The sequence below is a fragment of the Microtus oregoni genome, unplaced genomic scaffold (genome assembly GCF_018167655.1).
Source record: "Microtus oregoni isolate MIOR12 unplaced genomic scaffold, Mior012 000001F_ref0000356, whole genome shotgun sequence".
NCBI classification, from domain to species: Eukaryota; Metazoa; Chordata; class Mammalia; order Rodentia; family Cricetidae; genus Microtus; species Microtus oregoni.
Window position 1 is genome coordinate 42,480,454 of NW_024543060.1, and position 18,523 is coordinate 42,498,976.

General features: G+C 35.2%; 1 protein-coding gene across 1 annotated transcript; it reads left to right on the top strand.

Annotated features, from left to right (window-relative positions):
- Positions 1-17,881: 17,881 nt before the first annotated feature.
- On the top strand, positions 17,882-18,254 carry LOC121462487 (metallothionein-2). The gene has a single exon (XM_041674080.1). The coding sequence runs from the start codon at positions 17,925-17,927 to the stop codon at positions 18,108-18,110; it is 186 nt and encodes a 61-aa protein (XP_041530014.1). The 5' UTR covers positions 17,882-17,924; the 3' UTR covers positions 18,111-18,254.
- The last annotated feature ends 269 nt before the right edge of the window (positions 18,255-18,523 follow it).

Here is an 18,523-nt window from a genome sequence, read left to right on the forward strand (position 1 = left end):
CACTAAGAGACTGGTGATGTTTAATGGGTGTTCAGTGAGAGAGGGTCCTTCTTTGGGAAGGCAGATATTAATAAACTGCCCACAGTTCACTAAATTCTTTCCCACTGGTGCACATGCAAGCAACCAGAAGCAAACTTAGTGAGAGGAAAGCAACACCAAAATTGGAGAGAAAAGATGAATTTCATTAAGATCTGTTGGTAGCGGTGTGAGAATAATGGGATGTATTACACACATGGATGAAGACTAGATTCAATAAAATGTAATTTTTTTTGAAAGACCTAATAAAGTCAATAAGGTATTTGAATGCAGAGATTAACTATAATTCTATAGGTAAATCTATAAATTTAAGCTTAATTAGCACATATAAAAGGAGAAAAATCCATAAAACACAAAACATTAGATACACTTCCTATAAAAGTAAATTCATCATTTTCAAGGTTTTTTTTAAAGAAATGCATTGCCCTGGGTACAAGATATGCTTTGTTGAAGTATTTATGATGAAATCACAGACTACTAAGCCCCTGCACAGATAGGTGAGACACTTGGCAGCTTCGTTTATGGTGAAAGCCTAATTATAGATGGGAGTCAGGTGAGAGGGAGACGGAATATAACTCATAATGTTTATAAACAGAGATAATGAAATTTTAATGTGTCCTAGTGACTGCTGAGACATGTATGTAGTGTATGGGCAACACATGTAGTTTCTATTAAAACCCTAACCTGTAACACTTTAAGTTAAAAAGACAGCTAATGTTTAATTATTTATTGAAAACATATTTTGGTGATTGAAACTGTACAGTAAATTCTTGTTCTAGTCTCAAATGAGTTTATCTTTCATTCTATCAATTAAAGGTAAAAGAAACAATTCTATGAATACAAGTATAGATGCAATGAAAGTAGTCTCAATAACAGTAAATATTAGCATGTTAGTCATAGGCAATCACTCTAAATTATTAACAGGTATAAATACTCACTAAAATGGCATATATTTGAAATACCAATTATGAGCACCTGTTAATTTAACAGTTGTTTCTGTTGAGTCTGCAGTTTTCTCTTAGTTTGCAAATAAACCCAATAGAAATAAATATAAAGTATACAAAACAAATGCCCTATTCTCTTAAATTGTTGAAAAAGAGGGTAGCAAAACTGTGCAATGCATTTTCAAACTTTGGAATGTACCTAGGGAGTTAATTAGACAATTAATAAATGACAGCTATCTTAAAAGAGGTAGTAATATACCCTGATGATTAAGTGGATTATTTCAAATGCCACTTGGAATATAAAAATCAGAATATATAGTAATTCCATATCAGCACTGTTTTTGAACTGGCAGTTGTGCATAGCTCTTGTGATAGAAATTGGCTTTGTTTTGGAAAATAATGACTTTAGAGTTAATCTTAACGTGTGGCAAGATACATTTACACTATGTATATAGGTAACATTAAATGAAATATTCAAAAATATTGGAATTAAGTTGCAGTATGTATTGTTGGGACAATGGTAATATTATATAAGAGTAAATGAAATATACCATTGCATAGTAATAGATATTATGTTATAAAAATTACTAATGATAAATGTCATCACTTTCAAAATCTACAATGTTATATGGTGCAGAAATTGAAACTCTGGAGAGAGTAAAGAAAATAAGATTCAAAAAATAATACAGTGTGTCCTTTTCTGAGAGTGAAGAGAAAATTGAAAAGAAAAGCAGAGAAATTCATTGCTGATAATATTTTCTTTCTTAGCATTGGTCAGGAGCATGGAAATACTTACCCTGTTCCTTTTTCATTACATGAGAAAAGTATCTTGTCTATGACTGATTTCATTTTATAATAAGAGACAACCCTGGAGAACTCCATACCTGAGGTTGGTGAGAGGGGGATCTGTGCACAATGTGCTGTCCAACTAGAATTCATCTCTAGTGAGAGCCAAGAAGCCCTTAATCATATATTAAGGTCAGTGTGCCCCACCTGGGGAGAGATGAGTCTTCTCTTCAGAGACATTCTTTTTAAAATCTCAAATGCAGAATTTGGAAGAACTTTATTATTGTGAACATTAAACACTGCAGGGACAGCACTAGGAATATGGAGTCTCGGAAGGCTGGCATAACGCCAGACTTCTGGGAGGCAGAGAATGGACTGTAGTTAAGAAATGATTCAATATAATATATACAATATGAGGATTTCCATCCATTAGCAAGCTGTCCAGTCATACTCACTTATTCAAAATATAAACATGATGGGACATATTATTATACTTAAAAGGATAGCTAATGGGGGCTGTAGAGATAGCTCACTATTAAGAATACTGAACCTAAAGAAACTAAATAAGAAGGTGAACCCAAGGAAAAACATATAGTTATCCTCTTGGCTAAGGGAAGTAGACAAAATTGCCGGGGAGAAAATTGGGACCTTGGGGGTGGGGTGGGATGGGGGTAAGGGGAGATGGGGAGAGAAAAGTTAGAAGGGAAGGAGGGGGGGGAACTTGGGGAAACAGGAGGATTGGGATAAAGGAAGGTTGGACAGGGGAACACGGAACCACAATTCTTAGTTAAGGGAAGCCACCTTAGGGTTGGCAAGAGACTTGACCCTAGAGTGGCTCCCAGGAGCCCATGGTGATGTCCCCAGTTAGTCCCTTGGGCAGCTGAGGATAGGGAACCTGAAATGACCCTATCCTATAGCAATACTGACGAATATCTTGCATACCACCATAGAACCTTCATCTGGTGATGGATGGAGATAGAGACAGAGACCCACACTGGAGCACTGGTCTGAGCTCCCAAGGTCCCAATGAGGAGCGGAAGGGGGGAGAAGATGAGCAAGGAAGTCGGGACCACGAGGGGTGCACCCACCCACTGAGACAGTGGAGCTGATCTAATGGGAGCTCACCAAGGCCAGCTGGACTGTGACTGAAAAAGCATGGGATAAAACCGGACTCTCTGAACATGGCAAACAATGAGGGCTGATGAGAAGCCAAGGACAATGGCACGGGGTTTTGACCCTACTTCATGTTCTAGCTTTGTGGGAGCCTAGCCAGTTTGGTTGTTCACCTTCCTAGACATGGACGGAGGGGGGCGGACCTTGGACTTTCCACAGGGCAGGGAACCCTGACTGCTCTTTGGACTGGAGAGGGAGGGGGAGAGGAGTTTGGGGGAGGGGAAGAAGAGCGTTAGGAGGGGGAGGGAAATGGGAGGCTGGGAGGAGGCGGATAGTTTTTTTTCCCTTTTCTCAATAAAAAAAAAAAGAAAAAAGAAAGAATACTGACTGCTCTTGCATAATACTCAGGTTAAAATTCCTGTGCCTAAATGGCAGCTCACAACTGCCTGTAACTCCAATGTCTGAAATCCTAACACAGACATATATGCAGGCAAAACACCAATGCATATAATATGTATGAGTGTGTGTTTATGATTGTGTGTGTGTGTGTGTGTGTGTGTGTGTGTGTGTGTGTGTGTGTTAAGCTAGATGGTGGTGGTGCAGTCCTTTAATATTGGCACTTGGGAAGCACAGGCAGGTTGTTTTTGGTGACTTCATGGCCAGTCTTATCTATAAAGCAAGTTTTAGGACATCCAGGACTGCTGCATAGAGAAACCCTCTCTCAAAAAAAGGGACATTGAGTAATCTTCCACATTTATTTTATTAACATTTGAGTATCATAGAAATGCATAACCTTCATCTGGGTTAATATATTTTAAGAAAAATAACAATGAAACAATGAAATAAAGCTTGAGTAAAATGTGAAAAGCACATAAACAATACCTGTGTAAATTTAGCTACAAAAGTTACATTCATATTAATTTCATGTAAATATTACATTTATTGTAAATTAACTAAAGTTTTAATATCAAAGAAACGTGCATAATAATGCTAATGCCATGTTATGTTTAGTGAATAGAATTGCCTTGCATTTTATTTAAAGCTATCATATGTTCTATTAAATATAGTGCTTTACTTTTGTCTTCATTGTTTCTTATACTATTGAAGGTTTTTTTTAATAAAATCATTAAATTCCTGAATTTAATAAAAACTCCAGAAGAGGGAGATATTTACTCTCAAATGAAAATAAAAATTGGCTATATGTGAATGAATTGGACTGAAATCTTTGTTTGGCATGTAATTTTTAATAAATGAGTAATGTATATGAAAAGTATTTATGTTAGTGAAAATTTGACTTATTCTGTGTCCTATGATTGACCCTTCTGCTATTTGCAGTTTTAGTTTATAGAAAACTATATCCTCACTTAAACCAATTTTTCTAAATCACAAATTTTAGCTTTACCATTTAACATTTAAGTCTTGCTCCATTTTTTGCAATAATTAATTAATAATAATTACTAAATATTTTAACAAACTTTTTATCAATTTTAATTAATAGTTGCTTTTATAAATTACTTAAGAACTATGCATGTGCTATTCTATCAACTTTTAGAACTTGGGCATTCATTTCTAAAGATGTATCTATATTATACAAATATGTTTTCAGTAAAAATTATGTGCAATATTGAAAGCAGTGGTTACATTTTTTATTTTCTTTTTTGATAGGAAGAATGAAATGGCATAGAATAATAGTTTATACTAGCAAACCTCTTAAATACTGGGGCTTTGTCACTTTAAAACACATTTGTGGTTGGTGAATCTGACTAACCATGCAGGGTTAATACAATCAGTGTCCATTTGTATAGTATCCATCCACAAAAATTTGTGTTTTGTGCTTTTATTCTGAACATATTGTAAGAAATTTCTCCTCAAATATCCCATTTTTATCTGCCATATTAAGTTGAAAATGTCTGAGAAGCCACTCTTGATTTAGACATCCCTGTGTTTCTTACATTCATGTAACCGTGTGAACACTGCCTTGTAGTAATCCCCAGCTTTATTTGAGTGTCTAGAAATATTTTAACAATTAGATGTGTATGCGGTTTCAATGAGTTTTGTAATGTTTGCATCACATTTTTACTCTCGTTCTTGTCATGTAGCATCAGTATTGCATAGCGACTGTGGCACAAAGATCAGTGCCAAAATGTTTAATCGCAGGTAAAAGGTCTTTGAGGATTGGGATATATATATATATATATATATATATATATATATATATATATGTGGTCTAATTTTTATCTTAAAAATAGTGTCATAAGAAACAAGATCTATTTGTCAAAATTACAATAGTACTGACATTAAAGGAAGTCATAATTATTTCCTAGCAATGTTCTTTTATTTTAAAGAAAATATCTACTGTTTAGTGTTTTTCCAGAAGACTGCTGGCTTTCCCTACTATATAGATAGATAGATAACTTTATTTGAAAAGTTTTTCATAACTCAGCATTCTCAGATTGCTTGAATGAAATTTCATCTTCCAGTGACTCATGATGTCTTACTATGAGATTTAGTTTCTTTAAATAAAAAAGTAGCTTGCCATATTCTATAAGATTTGTTGATTTCTAGGTCAGAATTAGCTCATTAGGATTTTCTCAATAAATCTGATAGAGTTATTAAAATGGTCTTGAGGAATAAATTGAAGCAATCAAATTCTTATAATTCTTAGCTCTATTTTTTTACATACTCAGGAACACAGTGTGAGCTGTCTTTTAAAAGTTTCAAATGTCAAGAGGTAAAAATAGTGTCCCTGAACATAAGTGATAGACAGATGGCTGATAGTGTGCCGATGAGTCATCTGACATTCTTTTTAGATGCTTCCTTCAGAACTCCTAATAAGAACCATGCTGTTAATCATCAAGTTAGCACCCCACATAGATTGTGGGAGGCTCTGAGAAGAAGCTTGAAAAATGTTGACTAATCAAATTAGAATAAAGGTATATTTATATATGCCAGTAAAGATATATTTCAATATAAATATATCGGACATTTGATCCAGATATATAATAAAAGGAGGGCAATGCACTGTAGCTTTATAATTTTTTTGAAAGGTTTAATTATATGAGGATATTTCTTACTGACTACACGGCATCATTTCTTCCAGTGAATGTGAAAACCACACTCTACTATTGTGAGTAATTTTAACTTTCAAAACCAAGACAATCTCCCCACCCACAGTAACTTTTCACTGTAATTAGAGTTTTAACCACTTTGAGATAGCATAACAGCCCCAAAGAAAAGGCTTCTTCATTGACTAGGTCTCAGGTTGTGGGTTATTTTCGAAGTTTATTAAAACATGATGAACTTCTAAAAACAATTCTACAATAGAAGGAAAGCCATTCTGACAGTAATGGATGTGTTCTTTAAAAATTCACATTATCCCTTCTGCAAACATCTTGCATGAGAAATACAGTCTCCTAAATTCAACCTTCAGAATTTAAAAAGTATCTTATATAACAGGTTGACTTTACATTTGAACACATTTGCAAGCTATGTTTTAATGTTAGCAATGCTTTCTTTAACATTGTTTTCAAACTTTTATTCAAGTGTGAAAGAACCGTGTGTCTTTATTCATATTTTAATACATTTTTAAAAATTTTATTAAAATAACCTCATTGTCACTTGTTTAATATTTATATTGGAAGTTTCAATGGTGTTTATAGTTTATAATAAATAATATTTAAAAGATTTTCCTAATGTTAAAACCTTTATGATAAACATGAAATTTTGAGCCATTGATTGCAAAGACAATAATACAATGGATTACAAAGATATTTGGTGCAAGATTTTTTTTTTTTTTTTCTGAGACCGGGATTCTCTGTAGCTTTGGAGCATGTCCTGGAACTCGCTATTTTAGATGAGGCTGGTCCCAAACTTCAGAGACTTGATTGCCTCTGCTTTCCAAGTCCTGATTGAAGGAGTGCATCGCCACTGCCCAGCTAAGATTTTTCCTATGTTGAAGAGCATCTGTTATAATGAAGATCCATTAGCAATTTTATTTTTATATTATGGCATTATTATAATATACCATTATTATATGTAAAAGAGAGTGTGTAAAAAGTCCCTTATGATGTGGCAGTTGTATAGAGAAGACAGAAATGATGAATGTATAAAATTATGTTCAGCTTCATGATTAGAAACTATTAATTTTCTAAACATTAATTCGGCTAATACAGATTAAATTGATTTTTTTAATTTATTTATTTATTAAGGATTTCTGCCTCCTCCCCGCAACCGCTTCCCATTTCCCTCCCCCTCCCCCGATCAAGTCCCCCTCCCTCATCTGCTCGAAGAGCAATCAGGGTTCCCTGACCTATGGGAAGCCCAGGGACCGCCCAACTCTATCCAGATCTCATAAGGTGAGCATCCAAACTGCCTAGGCTCCCCCAAAGCCAGTACGTGCAGTAGGATCAACTGCGATTGTTCTTGAGTTCTCAGTATTCCTCATTGTCCGCTATGTTCAGATAGTCCGGATTTATCCCATGCTTTTTCAGACCTAGGCCAGCTGGTGTTGGTGAGTTCCCGATAGAACATCCCCATTGTCTCAGTGTGTGGGTGCACCCCTCGTGGTCCTGAGTTCCTTGCTCATGCTCCGTCTCCTTCTGCTCCTGATTTGGACCTTGAGATTTCTGACGGGTGCTCCCATGTGGGTCTCTGTCTCTGTCTCCTTTCATCGCCTGATGAAGGTTAATATTCAGGAGGATGCCTATGTGTTTGTCTTTGGATTCACCTTCTTATTTAGCTTCTCTAGGAACATGAATTATAAGCTCAATGTCCTTTATTTATGGCTAGAAACCAAATATGAGTGAGTACATCCCATGTTCCTCTTTTTGGGTCTGGCTTACCTCACTCAGGATAGTGTTTTCTATTTCCATCCATTTGTATGCAAAATTCAAGAAGTCCTTGATTTTACTGCTGAGTAATACTCTAATATGTATATATTCCATACTTTCATCATCCATTCTTCCGTTGAAGGGCATCTAGGTTGTTTCCAGTTTCTGGCTATTACAAACTATGCTGCCATGAACAAAGTTGAGCATATACTTTTGTTGTATGATAGGGCCTCACTTGGGTATTGCTGGATCCAGGGGTAGGTTGATCCCGAATTTCCTGAGAAACCAAAACACTGATTTCCAGAGTGGTTGCACAAATTTGCATTCCCACCAGCAATGGGTGAGTGTACCACTTTCTCCACAATCTCTCCAGCAAAGGCTATCATTGGTGTTTTTTATTTTAGCCATTCTGACAGGTGTAAGATGGTATCTTAAAGTTGTCTTGATTTGCATTTCCCTGATCACTAAGGAAGTTGAGCATGACCTTAAGTGTCTTTTGGCCGTTTGAAGTTCTTCTGTTGAGAATTCTCTGTTTAGCTCAATGCCCCATTTTATAATTGGGTTGATTAGCCTTTTATGGTCTAGTTTCTTGATTTCTTTATATATTTTGGAGATCAGACCTTTGTCAGTTGCGGGGTTGGTGAAAATCTTCTCCCAGTAAGTGGGTTGCCTTTTTGTCTAAGTAACAGTGTCCTTTGCTTTACAGAGGCTTCTCAGCCTCAGGAGGTCCCATTTATTCAATGATGCCCTTAGTGTCTGTGCTGATGGGGTTATACGTAGGAAGTGGTCTCCTGTGCCCACGTGCTGTAGAGTACTTCCCACTTCTCTTCTATCAGGTTCAGTGTGTTCGGACTGATATTGAGATCTTTAATCCATTTGGACTTGAGTTTTGTGCATGGTGATATATATGGATCTATTTTCATTCTTCTACAGATTGACATCCAGTTTTGCCAGCACAATTTGTTGAAGATGCTCTCTTTTTTCCATTGTATACTTTTAGCTCCTTTATCGAAAATCAGGTGTTCATAGGTTTGTGGGTTAAAGTCAGGGTCTTCTATTCGATTCCATTGGTCGACTTCCCTGTTTTTATGCCAGTACCACACTGTTTTCACTACTGTAGCTCTGTAATAGAGTTTGAAGTCAGGGATAGTAATGCCTCCAGACAATCCTTTATTGTATAAGATTGTTTTGGCTATCCTGGGTTTTTTTGTTTTTCCATATAAAGTTGATTATTGTCTTCTCCAGATCTGTGAAGAATTTTGATGGGATTTTGATGGGGATTGCATTGAATCTATTGATTGCTTTTGGTAGAATTGCCATTTTTACTATGTTGATCCTCCCAATCCAAGAGCAAGGGAGGTCTTTCCATTTTCTGGTATACTCCTCAGTTTCTTTCTTCAAAGACTTATAGTTCTTGCCAAATAGATCTTTCACTTCCTTGGTCAGAGTTATCCCAAGCTATTTTATGCTATTTGTGGCTATCGTGAAAGGTGATGCTTCTCTGCTTCCTTATCCTTAGTGTATAGGAAGGCAACTGATTTTTTGGAGTTGATCTTGTATCCTGCCACATTATTAAAGGTGTTTATCAGCTGTAGGAATTCTTTGGTAGAATTTTTGGGGTCGCTTATGTATACTATCATATCATCTGCAAATAACAAAAGCTTAACTTCTTCCTTTCCAATACGAATCCCCTTGATCTCCTTATGTTGTCTTATTGCTATTGCTAGAACTTCAAGCACTATATTGAAGAGGTATGGAGAGAGTGGACATCCTTGTCGTGTTCCTGATCTTAGTGGGATGGCTTTGAGTTTTTCTCCGTTTAATTTAATGTTAGATGTTGGCTTGCTGTAAATTGATTTATTATATTTAGGTAGGACCCTTGTTTCCCTATTCTCTCCAAGACCTTTATCATAAAGGGGTGTTGAATTTTGTCGAATGCTTTTTCAGCATCTAATGAAATGATCATATGGGTTAAATTGATTTTTAAATGGAACACAAAAATCTATTTTTAAGAGTATGCCCACTACGTATATCTTCCTTACTATATTTTAAAACAATCTACCTCAGTGTAAACAGTTTTAATTTAATAAAAAGATACTAATATAGTTTTATATTAAATGTTACAAAATGTGCTTAGCAGACAGCAATTTCCTTGTAAAAGAGAAAAAGCTAGAGAAAATGATCACTAAAGATTTTATTTTCTAAACATGAATATTTATTTTATTACTAATTAGGAATATATATGTGTGCATGTTTCCGAGTAAGCATGCATGTGTGTAGAGGCCAAAAGAGAGTATTTCTGCTGCTATTTCTCAGATACCCTAGCCCGCTGTTTCTGCTGCTATTCCTCAGATATCATAGCCCGCTGTTTCTGCTGTTTTTCTTTTGTTTTTTGTTTTTTTTAAGGTTTGATTAATTTATTCTTTTATTTATTCATTTACTTTAAGAATGAAATAATCTATGTTCATCATCAACTAGCTTATTTTCCTCAAATGTTTATATGTTTTGAAGTTTCTTCATGCTAATAAGTTACAATGTTTTATAATTGCACTTATTTTTTCATTTTATTGTAATGTATTTCTTTCTTTTGTCCTAAATACTTAGATATGATTTTAATGCAAATCTACAATTTTTTGCTAATTCTCCATTTAAAAATATTGAAAAGCTCACTTTTTCATTATTCTGATATTTGTCACTCTTCATTTTATTTTCTTCCTTCTTTAACTTTTTCATTACAAATATAATAATTTCATTGCCATTTATTATGATTTTTATCTCCTAAAGGATTAATTTTTAATAATTTTACTGAGGGAAAAATAATTTTTAATTAGAGTATATTTTCTTTTGATTAGGATGTATCATTTTGCTTTCTGTAATACTAGTTTCGGCTCTGCCAAAACACAGTTGCTCACTTTCTTCTCTAAGGACAAGTTAGTCACACTCAGAAGAACTGCCAGGTATGCTTCTTGCCAGATAGTATGCTTTTGTTTATGTTTTTTTCATCTGAATTATCTGCATAATATTCTCCTTTCAGTTGTTTGGGCAAAGTTTGGGTATTATGTATATGCTTGATTATGGCTTGCTTTTATCATAATAAAACATTGCCTATTTTAAATTTCTATCTTATTTGCACGGTGCTAGAAGACAGGATAATCCCTTTTCGATGATTTTGCATATAGAATAGAACTTCAAAATGTACAAACTTTCCCACATGAATATTATACAACTTGAAAATAAGTGTAATTCTAAAAACAGTTCAATGAAATTGCAAATGTGAATAATAAAAGTTGTAAGACGGCCTTAAGCAACCAAGAATAAAAGTGATCAGCATTTATTAAAGAAAACAAAAACAGGCAAAACAAAATCAAACAAAAATTAATCATTCCTCTTTTCCTTGGTTGGATAATAAGAAATGTACACTAGTTAAGAGAATATTTTTTGTTAATTAAGTGTCCTTGAAAGTGTTATTCAACTATAAAATGCACTTGGATAGCTGTTCTTCTACTTTCTTTTAGCCTCTCTTATCTCTGCCACAATCGCTTCCTTCCTTCCCAACAGAATCTTTCCCATATCCAGATTGATCACTTCCATTTTTGTGAACCCTTTAATTAAACAGGACTATCTATGTGCAGTTTGGATCGGAACTATACATTGGAGCATGTATATTTTATACTATCTCCTTTTAAAAATTCTGAATGAATTCCATCAAACAAGTAATATTTCCTAATAATTACTTCACATATTTATATTCTTAATTCTATAATCAAGAGACTCGGGTTAGCTGAATGGATTAAGGGACAAAAATTCTTGGTTTTGTTATATACAGGAAAGTCATCTTTCCCTCAGAGACAATACCATATTAAAATGAAAGGATTAGAAAAAGTATTCAGAGATAAGTTGAAAAGTAACAAAAACGTATCATTGATCTAATATCTAAAAAAATACATTTCTATATAAAAGTAATCAGAAGATATATTTTATTCTAATCAACAGTGCAATTAACCAAAGAGGCATTATAATTCTAATCATATATTCACAGAACTCTGGCACATCAGTCTCATAAAACAAAGCCGGCTATTAGATTTCAAGACACAGGTTAACTCTAACTCAGTGGTAGTAGGAAAATTCAGTACTATCATTCCCTTGTAGGCAGGTCATCAAGATAGAACACAGACAATCATCACAGTTGAATCATGCTATTCATCTAATGGATCTGACATGTATCGACATATTGATACATACAAATACTGAAGAATATACATTCTATCCAATAGCTCATGGTAACTTCTCTAAAGTATACTAAACTCTGGAAAACAACAAATCTCAATAAAAATGAAAATTGAAATAATTCTTGGTATTGTTTGTGGTTACATAACAAACTTAAAAATCGGCATCCTCTGGTAATTGCATGAACCATGAACATTAACACATTATAGAAGATGAATGGGTCAAGGTGGGAATGATGAAAGAAATGCAAAACTTCTTAGAATTAAATGAAAACAAAGACACAACACAGCAAAACTACTGGCATACATTAAAAGCTACTTTCTGTTTTTTCCTTTTATTGAAAATAGATTCTTTTCTCATGATCTATCCCAACTACAGTTTTTCCCTTCTCTATTCTTCCACCTCTTCTCTCCTCTAGAACAAATTCTTTCTGTTATTCATAAGAAAAGAACATGTTTCTAAGACATAACAACAAAACATGGCAAAATAACAATAACAATAAAACAAAATACATAAATTGAGGCTAGACAAGACAACCAAATAGAAGGAAAAAAATCTTAAGAAGAAATTCTATAGTGCCAAGCATCTTCATTAAAATAAGAGAGAACACAATTAAATGATTCAGTAATCGAACTCACAAGTTTGAGAAAAACCAACAACAAGCTAAACTCTTATCCAGTTGATGAGAAAAATTATCAGCACTTATTCCTACATGTTGATGGGGATAAATAAAATAGAAGCTTTCAATATTTTTTAAAAAAATGTTTTTATTGTGATTTATATTTTTCTCTACTCCCCTCCATTCTACCCTCCACCAAGATCAAAAACATTGATGTCAGCTCATTCTGGAGAGGATGTGGGATAAAGTGAACACTCCTTCATTGCTGGTGTGAGTGCAAACTTATACAGCCACTTTGGAAATTCATCAGTATGGCAATTTCTCAGAAAATTAGAAAACAATCTCTTTTAAAACCAAGCATACCACTTTTTGGTATATACCCTAATGATGCTCAAACATACCACAAGGACACATGGTCATCTATGTTCATATCAACATTATTTGTAATAGCCAGAACCTGGAAACAACCTAAATGCCAAAGAATGGATAAATAAAATGTAATACAATTACACAACACAGTACTACACAGTGGATAAAATAATGACATCTTGAAATTTGCAGGCAAATGGGTGCATCTAGGAAACATCATATTAAATGAGGTAACTCAGACTTAGGAAGACAAATATATATGTACTCACTCATAAATGGCTTATAGACATAAAGAAAAGAAAAACCAGCTTTCAATATAATTCATTTTTTAATACATTTTAAATGCTGTGTCATTGTGAATTGAGATCATTTTGAAAATCTAAGCACAGGTCTTACTTGGAGTCTGTTTTTATATTATCCAAATAGATATTTTGAAATCAATTTTATGTAGGAAACTTTTTGGTTGCAATGTGTTCTTTAGCAGAACAATATGCTTGATGACTTCCCTGTATTCTACTATGGGAGTTTCAAAAGTATATCTTAGAAAATGAGGTTTTGATATATTTTCAAATTATTTTGAATTCATTCTTGTCAAGTATAGCAAAACTATTGAAAAAATGATTACTTGGATCCTTTGTGTCTTTTAAAGTTAATAAAATGCCTTTTTGTTTGTATTAAACATAGATTAGCTTTGATAGTGTTTCTTTTCTTTCTTTTATGTTTTATGATTTCTATATATTTTAGTAATTAGAAGAGGAAATGAACACTACTTAATGGAAGAACATTAATTCATGTTCTCAATAAATACAAATAGCACTATTAAAATTTATAAAATAAAAACAGTCTTAAAAGTAATAATATGTACAACTAGGGAAAAGATAATTTTGATTAAGTTATCTTCATAGCTGTTCATTTCAAACAGACTGCTTGAGTTTTCAGATAGTAAAATTCCTCGTCATGTGTCCCTGAAAGTAGCACATGAGGAAAGAAATACACCTCTCAAGCCAATGATGCTGATACATAGTGAGAGATCTATCTGCAAAAGATTTTGTGAAAATCTATTAAATCTATGTTCCGAATTAAGTTTCTGATCAAGAAGGATTTTCTAAAGATCGGAGTCACCATGGGAATATAAGGTGGCTCTATTATCAACTGTAAGTCCATTTGTTGCAGAAACAGTCCATAAAAAACATGCAATTTTTATTTTCTAGGTATCAATATTTTTCACAGCTTATTGTGTAGCTTTTGTATTTTGTCCTATTGTTAAATCACAGACAAATATTTAGTATATATTTCCACATAATTCTCAGGTTCTCTTGATTCTTTCGGATCTCCAGAATTATCAACCCTCCCAACTCTATACAAGCTACATGTTAGAGTATAATTTCCCTCAGAATTGTGCTTTTAACTAATCATCCTTATGTGGCTGCTTGTTTGGACTAGCCTAATAAAAATACTATAAATCTAGCTTTCAGTTTTCTGAAATTCAAGCCTACTTTAATTTATTGTATAATTTATAATTGTATAATTAATTTTATATAATAGATTTATACTGAAATGACTCAAGGATATTTTAATATAGCCTCTTGTTACAAGAAAAATATTTGCCAATAAACATCCTCAAACTTCTAAAATTATGAATATCCACATTTCTTATTCTGAAGAGTACACTTCTAGAATTTGAATTGGTGAAAGCAACTTTAAATGTAGGTTTAATTTTTATAGCAGTTGTTAGATGGTTTCCAAGATTTTTTTAAAGGATTCCAATATCTACAGCAAGCATTTTATTTGCATTCTTGCTGACAAATGATATTATCACTCACTTTAATGTGCCAATCTGATAAGCAAAGTGGGGTAACCTATTCTTTAACTTGTTTTTTCCTGGCTAGTGATAAAGTTTATCTGTTTATGTGTATTCTGATCATTAGAGCTTGATATTATGCATTTTGAAATTCCTACAACAACCTTTCTCTTAAGAGATTTGTTATTTTGTGGTTACATGCTTAAATCCATGTCTTTTCCAGTAACTTCATGTTTTTTTTTCTAAATTTTGAGATATATGCCTATATATAATATAATATATTTATATGCAAGTATGTATGTATGTATGTATATATGTATGTGTGTATATGTGTGTTATCTTCTCAGTTTTAATCATGCATTCATCACATTCTTTTGGCAGGGATGCTCATTTTGGAGATAACAGAAAATTAAGAATCAGAAATTTTTATTTTTTCTTGCTACTTCATTACTATAGAAACTCAGACTGTTGCTTTGGACCCTCTTTGCTGATTGACCAGTTTCTACCTTCTGCTTTCATCCCTGCAATAGTAAAGATCTTAAAACCGTCTTTGAAATGTCGGCTTCACAGAAGCAATTCCGTATCTTATTCTCACAGACACTGCACACAAGAAATCAGAACATGTTACACATATCCTGAATTGTTTTTCATATATTTCCTTGAGTAATGTGACCCAAACCTCCGGTATACTGTTAAGTTTTTTTTTTTTTTGAGAAAAGGAGAAAAAAAAAAAAAACAAGTTTCCACCTCCTCCCAGCCTCCCATTTCCCTCCCCCTCCTCCTACCCTTCTCCCCCTCCCCCAAATCCTCTCCCCATCCCTCTCCAGTCCAAAGAGCAGTCAGGGTTTCCTGCCCTGTGGTAAGTCCTAGGTCCTCCCCCCTCCGTCCATATCTAGGAAGGTGAACATCCAAACTAGGCTCCCACAAAGCCAGCACATAAAGTAGGATCAAATCCCCTTGCCATTGTCCTTGGCGTCTCATCAGCTCTCATTGTTCGCCATGTTCAGAGAGTCCAGTTTTATCCCATGCTTTTTCAGTCACAGTCCAGCTGGCCTTGGTGAGCTCCCAGTAGATCAGCTCCACTGTCTCAGTGGGTGGGTGCACCCCTCATGGTCCCAACTTCTTTGCTCATGTTCTCCCTCCTTCTGCTCCTCATTGGGACCTTGGGAGCTCAGTCCAGTGCTCCAGTGTGGGTCTCTGTCTCTATCTCCATCCATCACCAGATGAAGGTTCTATGATGATATGCAAGATATTCGTCAGTTTTGCTATAGGATAGGGTCATTTCAGGTTCCCTATCCTCTGCTGCCCAACGAACTAACTGGGAACCTCAGCTTTGGCACCTGGGAGCCCCTCTAGGGTCAAGTCTCTAAAGTGGCTCCCTTAACTAAGAATTGTGGTTCCATGCTCCCTTATCCACCCTTCCTTTATCCCAATCCTCCTGTTTCCGCAAGTCCCCCCTCCTTCCCTTCTACCTTTTCTCTCCCCATCTCCCCTTACCCTCATCCCACCCCACCCCCAAGATCCCAATTTTCTCCCCTGCAATTTTGTCTACTTCCCTTAGCCAAGAGGATAACTATATGTTTTTCCATGGGTTCACCTTCTTATTTAGCTTCTTTAGGTTCACCTATTGTAGGCTCCGTGACCCTTGTTTATGGCTAGAAACCAATTATGAGTGAGTACATCCCATATTTATCTTTTTGGGTCTGGGATACCTCACTCAGGATAGTGTTTTCTCTTTCCATCCATTTGCATGCAAAATTCGAGAAGTCATTGTTTTTTTACCTCAGCGTAGTACTCTAGTGTGTATATATTACATACTTTCTTCATCCATTCTTCCATTGAAGGGCATCTAGGTTGTTTCCAGGTTCTGGCTATTACAAATAATACTGCTATGAACATAGTTGAACAAGTGCTTTTGTCATATGATAGAGCATCTCTTGGGTATAGTCCCAGGAGTGGTATTGCTGGGTCCAGGGGTAGGTTGATCCCGAATTTCCTGAGAAACCGATACACTGACTTCCATAGTGGTTGCACAAGATTGCATTCCCACCAGCAATAGATGAGGGTACCCCTTCCTCCACAGCCTCTCCAGCAAAGGCTACCATTGGAGTTTTTTTTAAAAATCTCAAAATAATATAAGCTAGTCAAATATGCTTAAAAATGTTTAAAGCACAGTAAATCTGTAAAACATAGCTGAGATGTTTTTCTTATTGTAATTGTACTACAAAATTCAACTTAGAACACAGTTTTTGACTGTAAATGCATGCAAACTACCAAGCATGTGAGTAATGACAAGTTCCGCTCTCAGAGTGAGATGGAATCTGGCTTCTTGGACCATGGCTCCATTTCCATTTCAAGTATAGGGAAAGTTAATGCACAGCTCTGCGCATAGTCTGATGGGATGATGCGAGAAGGGAATCCCTCTGATAATTTGTTCATGCACTCCCTTCTAAATAAAAGACTTCAAATGTGTTTTCTTTATTATTCTCTGGGCCTTTCAGTGGGTAAATTTCCCCAATGTATGTATATGTATATATTTACATTTCTTCTCTCTCTCTCTCTCTCTCTCTCTCTCTCTCTCTCTCTCTCTGTGTGTGTGTGTGTGTGTGTGTGTGAGTGTGTGTGTGTGTGCACACATCTCTCTCTTACACACAATCACACACACACACTTGCTTTCTCACACAATTTTGACTAACGATAGTGAACAGAAATTATTTTGCAGCCTAAATGTTTTGCAATCTCCCCTATCAAATGCATTACTTCATTGATTTCACTTAAGTTTCCAGACTATGGGAAGCAACTAGCTGTGTTCTATGCAGGATGTAAGTTAAATGTTCAATTCTGGATATTTTTCTTCTCTCATTAGTCCCAAGTCTAGTCTGCATGGTCTGCATTTCTATCAGCATTCTAAATTTCCAAGCTCCCAATTAAATAATCACATCATCTCTGTAACACCCTAAATTTTTCTGCCTCACTCCAAAGCCTATGGAAAATAGAAGTGAGGACAAAAAGATTCTTTGAGCCGGAGGACCAGCATATATTCTGTGATTTTGCAATTGTATCTCTGGCTATGTCAGGGAAGCTATGTCCACGAGGTCTCCACAAATGGCTTCTAAATATTTTACAAGAATGACACCACGCCTCCTCCTAGCTCTCCAACTTCGTTCTCTCAGGGTTTTCAGCCGCCGCCTCTACTCATCATGGACCCCAACTGCTCCTGTGCCACAGATGGATCCTGCTCCTGCGCCGGGTCTTGCAAATGCAAACAGTGCAAATGCACCACCTGCAAGAAAAGCTGCTGCTCCTGTTGCCCCGTGGGCTGCGCGAAGTGCTCTCAGGGCTGCATCTGTAAAGAAGCTTCAGACAAGTGCAGCTGCTGCGCCTGAAGTGGGATTTCCCCTCATCTGCATGTAAATAGAACAATGTGTAGAAAGTAACTTTTTTTTACAACCCTGGCCTGTTTTCCACACCTCTTTCTATAAAACATGTAACAGATAATAAAAAGCATTGACTTAATTAAAAAAAAAAAAGAATGACACCAAAAGATATGGTAACATGAAAAGAAAAAAAAAAAAACTCATGAAGGACCAACAAAGCAACTAAGAGAGCAAAAATAATCTTCCCCCGGAACAAGCCCACAGTTGATTGTTAAGTGGTCAAACCTGATACCTTATACAAAAAAGTAAGATACAGTCTGAGCAGATTATATACCACATAACAATGAGAGGAAAGTCCATGAATTTGAAAGAGAACAAATGGTAGCATGGTAGATGGAGAGCTGGGATAGAGAAGAAGGAAA